The sequence below is a fragment of the Pseudophryne corroboree genome, unplaced genomic scaffold (genome assembly GCF_028390025.1).
Source record: "Pseudophryne corroboree isolate aPseCor3 unplaced genomic scaffold, aPseCor3.hap2 scaffold_283, whole genome shotgun sequence".
Taxonomy (NCBI): domain Eukaryota; kingdom Metazoa; phylum Chordata; class Amphibia; order Anura; family Myobatrachidae; genus Pseudophryne; species Pseudophryne corroboree.
Genome location: NW_026969494.1, coordinates 518,978 through 529,083, shown reverse-complemented (window position 1 = coordinate 529,083; position 10,106 = coordinate 518,978). Strand labels below are relative to the sequence as shown.

Below are 10,106 nucleotides of genomic sequence, written 5' to 3'. Positions count from 1 at the left end.
TGGAGAAGTGAGCCTTTTATTGCACTTGCAAGTGCCACCAGGAAGACAGCAGGCTGCAGAGGACGCTAGACAGTAATTAATAATACTCATGAAGCTAGTGGAGGGGGGTTTCTGGGTACTCGGAAAACCCCCTGGGTGTGCCACTGTGCCCTGCGCTGCCACATTGTCATGGCAACCGGGAGACAAGTGCTAGCGGAGTAACCTGAGCGCAGCTGATACTCCGGTTCGGGTCTTTTGCTGTGCAGTGGTTACAGGCTCTGTGCACGGCAGGGGATCCGGTGCTGGTTTTTGTGCTCACAGTCTGTGAGGTCTGAGTGGGGCGTGGACAGCACCTGCTTTATAAACCCTCTTCTCAGGTTAAGCAGATGCTGCTGAATCTTTGTTGGTTAGTCAGTTCCTGAAAGTTAGCCTAGTACTGTGTAACTTTGTATTTGTTTGTTGCTTACTGCAAATAGGCCTTGTGATTTGGTACTACACTCTGCCAATCCAGACCTAGCAGTAAGACTGGAGTCAGTCATTTAACTTGCTGGGGTTCTTTTGCTACTCTGTGAACTTAGCAAGTTTGCGGCTGTATTCTCAGACTTGCCTGCCAAAATCCTTTCTCACTGTGCTAGGTGTTCAGGTGTCAGTTTAGTGGCAGTAAGCTGAACCTGTGCACTGCAAGTGAGGACTAGGATTGTGGAGACTCTCCTTGTGTCTATTATTCCATCTCTGACCAAGGAGTTTACTGCCACACCCGTTGGTAACCCTTTAGGGTTTTGCTGTTGCCCTTAGCAACAGCATTTCGGGTTCTCTACGTATTAAACCACAACATCTTGCTTCTTTCCATCTGAGCATTCCTAATAATAGGGAGACACCCAGTTTCTTAGCCTCTGGGCTTCTTTGTTCACTTCGTGTTTATTTTGTTACCCTATCACCTTCTGTGTACGTAATGTCATATTCCCCAGTCTGTCTGTGAGTTCATTTGTTTTGCATCCCTCTCCGTTCAGACACCAGTACATTCCTGCAGGCACTGGTGTGCATAACATATTCAGCAGCCTAATACTCCTGTTGAAATTTTGTGGGAATATGGAGCATACCCCTCAAAATACGTTGCAACAGGTGGTCGATCAGGTGCAGGTCCTGACTCGACAATTTAATTATTTGTCCATTAAAATGCACATCTCCCAGGCCACTGGCGGAGCTCCCGCAGCAGCAGCAGCACCTTCAGGGGTTAAGGAGCCGAAAGTAAATCTCCCAGATCGTTTTCTGGAGATCGCTCGCAGTTCTTTTGTTTCAAGGAGAGCTGCAAGCTATATTTCCAGCTTAGGCCTCAGTCTTCTGGGTCGGAGATTCAGCGGGTGGGCATAGTGATTTCCTTGCTACAAGGAGACCCACAGGTCTGGGCATATGGGTTGCAGCCTGACTGTCCGTCCCTTAAAAGTGTTGATGCTTTTTTTATGGCACTGGGCATGTTCTATGATGACCCTGACAAGACGGCCTCAGCCGAGGCTCAGATTTCGATCCTTAAGCAAGGGCGAAGGCCAGTTGAGGCTTACTGTACGGAGTTCCGGAGGTTGGCCCATGATACCCAGTGGAATGACCCAGCCCTGAGACACCAGTACCGAAGAGGTATTTCTAACCAGATAAAAAACCAACTGGTACAATATCCCTTGCCTGATAGCTTGGATCAGCTCATGCAGTTATCCATCCGGGTGGATAGACGGCTGAGAGAGCATAGGCTTGAAAGGGAAACCAAGGTTTCCTTCTTTTCCAAGGGAACCTCAGACTCTGAGGAATTTATTTTCCGAGGAGCCTATGCAGATTGGGGCTACCCGCCTCTCCTCGCGTGAGAAGACGCGGAGGAGACAGCAGGGGTTGTGTTTGTACTGTGGCAATAAAGGTCATGTGGTAGTATCATGCCCAGAAAAGCCGGAAAACTTCAGGGCTTGAGGGTGATGGGAAATATCCTGTCAGGCCAGAAGTCAGAATTTACCAAGAAGACTTTTATCATTCCCGTGACCTTGAAGATCCTCGGTCAAACTGTCAAGACTGAGGCCTTTGTGGACAGTGGGGCCGACGGGGTTTTTATGGACCGCCAATTCGCCCTGAAACACTCTGTTCCCTTAGTACCCTTGGCATCGGAAATTGAGATTTGTGGGTTAAACGGGGAACCATTATCCCAGGGTAAAATTACCTCTTGCACTAGCCAGATTTCTTTGTTTATTGGAGCCACACACTCTGAAAAATTGTCCTTTTATGTGACTGTCTGTACTTTTGCCCCATTGGTGTTGGGGTTACCCTGGTTAAGGGCCCACAATCCTCAATTTGACTGGGTCTCTGGGGAGATTCTTAGTTGGGGTACTGATTGTTACAGGAGTTGCTTGAACCTTCCAGTCAGGCTCTCGCAGCTAAGTTTGCCAGGATTGCCAGGGTGTTATGCAGATTTTGCGGACGTGTTCTCCAAAAAAGTTGCAGAGGTACTACCTCCCCATCGCCCCTATGACTGTGCCATTGATTTGTTGCCGAATGCTAAGCTTCCCAAGAGCAGGTTGTACTCCCTGTCACGTCCTGAGACTCAGGCTATGGCAGAGTACATTCAGGAGAACTTGGCTAAGGGATTTACCAGACCATTCAGTCTCCAGTTGGGTCGGGGTTCTTCTTCGTGGGTAAAAAGGACGGTTCGTTGCGACCCTGCATCGACTTCAGGGAATTGAACCGTATCACGATTAAAAACTCATACCCACTGCCTCTCATTTCGGTCTTGTTTGACCAGCTTCGTACTGCCACCATTTTTTCTAAGATTGACCTACGCGGTGCGTACAATCTAATCCGAATAAGAGAGGGGGATGAATGGAAGACTGTCTTTAATACCCACTCAGGGCATTATGAATATTTGGTGATGCCTTTTGGGCTCTGCAATGCCCCGGCAGTCTTCCAGGATTTCATGAAGGATGGGCTCAGGGAATATTTGGATAGATTCTTAGTTGTATACTTAGATGACATCCTAATCTTCTCCCATTCCCTGGAGGAACATCGGAAACATGTACGCTTGGTCCTCCAGAAACTCAGAGACCACCGGCTTGGGGGGAAGCTGGAGAAGTGCGAAATTGAAGTTCAGCAAATCGCATTTCTAGGATATATTATCTCCCCAGAAGGTTTCCAAATGGAGGGTTCCAAGGTACAGGCAGTCCTGGATTGGGTGCAGCCCACTAGTTTGAAGGCACTTCAGCGTTTCCTGGGCTTTGCAAATTTTTATAGACGATTTATCGCTGGATTTTCGTCTATAGTGGCGCCCTTGGTGGCACTCACTAAGAAAGGGGCGGATGTTGCTCACTGGTCTTGTGAGGCCAAAACGGCTTTTGCCCGTCTCAAAAGGGCATTTGTCTCGGCCAAGGTGCTGCGACACCCAGATCCAGAGCGTCCTTTTGTGGTGGAGGTGGATGCCTCTGAGATGGGTATTGGGGCAGGGCTCTCTCAGATGGGAGTGTCTGATAATCGCCTTCATCCCTGTGCTTACTTTTCCCGTAAATTTTCGCCTGCCGAGATGAATTATGACGTGGGTAACCGGGAATTGTTGGCTATTAAGGATGCACTCGAGGAGTGGAGACACTGGCTTGAGGGGGCTAAGTTTGTGGTCTCAGTCTCACCGACCATAAGAATTTGGCATATTTAGAGTCAGCGAAGCGTCTCAATGCCAGGCAGGCACGATGGGCCTTGTTTTTTGCTCGCTTTAATATTTTGATAACATATCGCCCAGGGTCAAAAAACATCAAGGCTGATGCGCTCTCGCAGAGTTTTGCTCCAATCCAGGAGACCACCGAGGAGCCGTTGCCCATTGTGTCCCCATCATGTATTAAAGTGGGCATTACCTCTTGTCATTAGTCCTTAGAGCACAGGAGCAGGCTCCTCCAGACCTTCCGGTAGGTCTTTTGTTTGTGCCTCCTAGGTTAAGACAGCGAGTGTTCCTGGAATTCCATGCCAAGAAGTCGGCAGGTCACCCGGGTATTGCCAGAACCCGGGAGTTGCTATCTGGCTGAGGATGTGGATCAGTGAGTTCGGGCATGTGACATCTGTGCCCGAAATAAGACTCCTAGAGGATTTCCTGTTGTCCCATTACATCCACTCTCTATTCCATCTAAGCCATGGACCCACATTTCAATGGATTTTGTGGTGGGCTTGCCCAAATCCTCGGGGATGACAGCCATCTGGGTTGTCGTTGACAGGTTTTCGAAGATGGCGCACTTCGTTCCACTGGTTGGGCTGCCATCGGCCAGACGCATGTCTGAATTATTTATGCTGCAAGTTGTGCATCTCCACGGGTTGCCACTTGATGTGGTCTCTGACCGCGGATCCCAGTTTGTGGCCAAATTCTGGAGGGCATTTTGTTCCGATCTCCAGATTTCTGTCAGCTTGTCGTCAGGCTACCATCCACAGTCTAATGGGCAGACTGAAAGGGTTAACCAGTCCTTGGAGCAGTTCCTCAGGTGTTATGTCTCCAAGTGTCAGACTGACTGGGTTGCTCATCGGTCCATGGCGGAGTTTGCCTATAACAACGCGGCTCACTCTGCTACAGGGATCTCTCCCTTCCTTTGTGTGTATGGGCATCATCCTAAGGCCAATTCTTTTGACCCCCTGGACTCCACGCCTGGTGGTTCCTCTGTGGTTTCAGTCCTTAGAGGTATTTGGAGGAAAGTGATGAAAGCCCTTGTGTCTGTGTCATTAGTGACCAAAAGGGTTTTTGATAAGTGGAAAAGATCATGCAGCTTCAAATTAGGAGACTTCGTCTGGTTGTCTACCAAGAATTTGAAGTTGAGACCGCCATCTCATAAGTTAGGCCCCCGGTTCATCGGCCCTTCTAAGATCACCAGGGTTATCAATCCGGGGGCATTTCAGTTAGATCTGCCCCGTTCTTTGTGTATCAATAAAACATTTCCTTGTTCCCTTTTAAAACGGGCGATTAGTAATCCTTCTTCCAGTGGAAGATCTTCTCCTCTTCTGATACGAGGCCAGAGGGAGTTTGTTGTTGAAAGGATTCTTGAATCCAAGATGGTTCGGAGTCGGCTGTCATTTTTGGTGCACTGGAAGGGGTATGGCCCGGAGGAGCGGTCGTGGGTGCGCAGTTGTGATCTTCATGCCCCCAGACTGATACGCTCTTTCTTCTCGCAGTTCCATGATAAACCCGGTGGTAGGGGTTCATTGACCCCTCGTCAGAGGGGGGGTACTGTTAGGGTCTCCTGCCCAGTGCTGCCACGTCGTCATGGCAACCGGGAGACAAGTGCTAGCGGAGTAACCTAAGCGCAGCTGATACTCCGGTTCGGGTCTTTTGCTGTGCAGTGGTTACAGGCTCTGTGCACGGCAGGGGATCCGGTGCTGGTTTTTGTGCTCACAGTCTGTGAGGTCTGAGTGGGGCATGGACAGCACCTGCTTTATAAACCCTCTTCTCAGGTTAAGCAGATGCTGCTAAATCTTTGTTGGTTAGTCAGTTCCTGAAAGTTAGCCTAGTACTGTGTAACTTTGTATTTGTTTGTTGCTTACTGCAAATAGGCCTTGGGATTTGGTACTACACTCTGCCAATCCAGACCTAGCAGTAAGACTGGAGTCAGTCGTTTAACTTGCTGGGGTTCTTTTGCTACTCTGTGAACTTAGCAAGTTTGCGGCTGTATTCTCAGACTTGCCTGCCAAAATCCTTTCTCACTGTGCTAGGTGTTCAGGTGTCAGTTTAGTGGCAGTAAGCTGAACCTGTGCACTGCAAGTGAGGACTAGGATTGTGGAGACTCTCCTTGTGTCTATTATTCCATCTCTGACCAAGGAGGTTACTGCCACACCCGTTGGTAACCCTTTAGGCATTCTCCAGCATTTCGGGTTCTCTACGTATTAAACCACAACATCTTGCTTCTTTCCATCTCAGCATTCCTAATAATAGGGCGACACCCAGTTTCTTAGCCTCTGGGCTTCTCTGTTCACTTTGTGTTTATTTTGTTACCCTATCACCTTCTGTGTACGTAATGTCATATTCCCCAGTCTGTCTGTGAGTTAATTTGTTTTGCATCCCTCTCCGTTCAGACACCAGTACATTCCTGCAGGCACTGGTGTGCATAACACTTGGTTGATTATGACATTATTCTGATTCTGATATCCCGGTCTGTACTTTTAGAACCTAGGTTTAAATAATAATAATTTTATGTTATTATTGCAGTGGATGCTACTGCACTTCTGTATTTCCTACATAGACTGAGTTGTTCTTGGAAAAAACAGTGGCTGTCCATTTAAGTATGAAACAGCTGCATTTCAGATCTTTTTCATATCAGTATGAAATATGACTAACAAATATTTTAAAATAGAATAATTGTAAGGCATTCAACTTAATATATTTTTAAAATTAGCAGTAATAAGGATAATGTATACTCTGTGCTGCTTAACCAGTGAACTGTTATCCTCATGGGCTTCATCTTCTCCAAGGAAACATTCCCAGGACTGAATAGCAGGCTATATAATCCTCTTCTGCACTGCAGTAAGGGAAAGTGATTGTGTGCAATAGTTATGGTATATCTTTGCTCTACATTTATTTTTTTCATTTGCACTCTTCCCACTGTTTATTTTACATCCTCCACTGTAATTTTCAGTGACGTTAACCATTTTCACTTTTCTATATACAGTTTCTTTGAATTCCAAATGTCTTATAGTGTTTGCAATTAGACCTGTCTGTTAATCTACATGAAACTCATGGATCAGACGAATATTAGCATGCCTGCATATTTCATTATTTCTGGGTTCTCAGACCTCCATATGGTGCGGGTTACATTTTTCCTTGTGGTTCTTCTCATTTATCTCTTCACACTTGGAGGCAACATGACCATTGTTCTGCTGGTCTGCCAAGACCCTTCTCTCCACACTCCCATGTACTTTTTTCTGGTCAACTTGTCTGTCTTGGACATCTGTAGTTCAACAATTAGTCTACACAAAGTCCTTATAGATTTTATATCAGGAGATAACACTGTTTCTGTTCTTGGCTGTCTAGTACAGATATTTATGTTTTTGTCCATGTCGTGTAACGAGTTGCTGATTTTGACAGCAATGAGTTATGATCGCTATGTAGCCATTTGTAACCCTTTGCATTACCACACGATTATGAGCTGCAAAGTCTGTGCATTTATGGCCATTGCATGTTGGGCTATGAGTTTCTCAGAAAACACGCCAACATTTATGGGCTTAATCAGAATAATTTGTTATAAAGCAAATAGAATTAATCACTTTTTCTGTGACGTTGTGCCTGTAATAAAAGTGTCCTGCAGTGATACCTCATTTCTGGAACTTTATATGACCACTGCAGGAGTGTTTATTGCTGGTATTCCTCCATTTCTTTTCACATTCGCTTCCTATTTTTACATTATTGCCACCATACTGAGGATCCCTTCCAGCATCGGTAGGCGTAAAGCCTTCTACACGTGCTCTTCACACCTTACAGTGGTCATTCTCCTCTACACTACTCTTATCTTCCAGTATTTGACACCATATTCAGTGGTCAACTTAGACTCAAAGAAATTCTCCTCTCTTTTTAACACAGCTGCTGTTCCCATACTGAACCCACTGGTTTACAGTTTAAAAAATAAGGATGTGATAGCAGCTTTCAGAAGGCAAATAAAGATTGCTAATTTCTGCCAAGAAAAAGATCATAAAGAGAGAAATGACACAAATCCAAATGACTAAATTTGTGTATATAGATGTGTCCACGCTAATCTATATTCAAATCGCACCTGAAAGCTCCGTATGGCACACCACAGATTATGTAACTTTGCCACGCCATGCACACCACCGCACAGTATTGTACTGAAAATGTGTTTTAGTTGCATCACTAATAACTAATACAACAAAACTACAATATACGAGTACTCTGGACACTGGTGCTTGCATTGCATGTGGAAGCAGTAGGTGTACAACTCAGATGCTAACCTGGGAAAAATGGCACAAACAGGGCAAGCTGCACCATGCATCGTGCTTTATCTGTGACTTTATACTAACTCCAATATGGCAAAAATACTAATCCACTACACTACTGCTATAAGCGACTTTGGATGCAGCTACTATGTGATACACAAATAGGTACTAAAGTCTGGGAATCGTTACCCAAGGCCAAGCATCTGAGTCATTATATATGGCACAAAAATAAGGACACATATGTATTTGTAACCTTCAACTAACAATGACATGATGTACAGTAGCAATTTATATTAATCAATGTACTAATATATATATATATATATATATATATATATATGTCCATGTGTTTAGGGTCCCTGGCACTCCGGGCTTACGTTTACCTTGCTCCGGTGCCCTCCCTGATGACCAGCGCCTGTATAAAATTCCTTTGTATGGGCGGCACTCAGAGACTTGCAACCAAAGTTTTAAAGTGCAAAAAAAGACCCAAGAGGGCCAATTTATTCGTAACGTTTCGGGGTATTATTCCCCTTCCTCAGAGGAAGGGGAATAATACCCCGAAACGTTACGAATAAATTGGCCCTCTTGGGTCTTTTTTTGCACTTTAAAACTTTGGTTGCAAGTCTCTGAGTGCCGCCCATACAAAGGAATTATATATATATATATATATATATATATAACATTAGCATCTCATGCCTTATATATAAGTACATTCCTCCGTGACTTAAGACCACATGCCATTCAATTTTGCTTCTTTTTAAATCTATTGCCTTGTGAAAACCCCTTGTAATGCAAAATTGAAATGTGCATTGATATTAATAAGTAAAGCTGGCATTTTTCCCATAACTGCTCTATAGTCATTTTGAAACTTTCAGTTAACAGATTGCTTTGTTTTGTGTTGTTCCAGTTACATAATAAATACAGTATTTAATTAAAAATAGACATTTCATGACAAGTGACCAACAATTGTATAATATAAGTGATCATGTTTACTGATAACAATGCTTGTGAGCCGCTATACTAAACTGCAACAGATTGAGCCTTCAGATGAAATCACTAGCACTACTCAGACAAAACCAGAAATGTTCTAGGTTGGGCAGCTCTGCAGACATAACAGGCTTCTTTTCAGATAGAAGAACTATTTATTCAATCAGAAAGCAATTGTTACAAAATGTAGTGCATTTCAAAAACTCCATTAGCTTCAGTAGACTTTCTATGGGCTTCCCTGCAATTTATTCCACAGGAATATGACATGTACGATACCTTTTCTTATTTCCAGTGGCTTTTTCATTCCCTCTATTATCTGTTTTGGATTCTGTGAAAGTGCAGTACATTGTGAGTAGCAAAATTATCAACTGTTTGTACTGTAAGGTGTTTGTACTGTACTGTTACAGACTTAAGTGATCAAAGTATGAACTCATACTCATATTTTCATTTCCTCAGATAGATACAGATTTTCTTTAGTAGGGTAAACATTGACAACAACTGTGTTTTGTGTTTTAAAACTGTACCTACTGTACAAGGCATTTATACTGCTATGCAGCTGGTACAGTGCCTTGGACAGTGCAGATTATACCAAGTGCAGACATATACCTTCCCTACTTTTTTTTTGTAAATATTGCATAATGTTGTCATAACTTCTGTCCATTAACTCTATTAAATTTGAGTTGTATGTGGTTTAAAAACCAGAATTTTATAAATCAAATCTACAGTACTATTTTCAGTAGAGATGAGTGGGTTCGGTTCTCAGAGAACCAAACCATACCGGACTTTGCCTTCCAAGTTCAGGTCCGAGCCAGGCTCGGGTTTTCCCGCATGACTCGGAAACCCAAACGTGGCAAACCATCATCATCCCGCTGTCGTATTCTCGCGGGATTTGAAATCCATATAAGGAGCCGCGCGTCGCAGCCATTTTCACTCCAGTCTTGGTGAATGTATTGAGAGGACGTATCCTCAGTGTTCAGTGTCTGTGTGTGGGCGGGAAAGTGGGGTGGCGAGGTTTGTGCTTTGTTGTGCTGCTCAGTCCAGTCCAGTGTAGTCAGTGTATTGTGCTGCATCAGTCCAGCCAGTCAGTGTTGGTGTCCTCTCCTGCCAGTGTAGCTGTATAAAGTGGTGCTGTGTTGTGCTGTCTAGTCCAGTGTAGTCAGTGTATTGTGCTGCATCAGTCCAGCCAGTCACAGTGTTGGTGC

General features: G+C 44.6%; 1 protein-coding gene across 1 annotated transcript; it reads left to right on the top strand.

Moving 5' to 3' along the window:
• Positions 1-6,705: 6,705 nt before the first annotated feature.
• On the top strand, positions 6,706-7,689 carry LOC135014602 (olfactory receptor 8D1-like). Its single transcript, XM_063952733.1, has one exon. The coding sequence runs from the start codon at positions 6,706-6,708 to the stop codon at positions 7,687-7,689; it is 984 nt and encodes a 327-aa protein (XP_063808803.1).
• Positions 7,690-10,106: the final 2,417 nt, after the last annotated feature.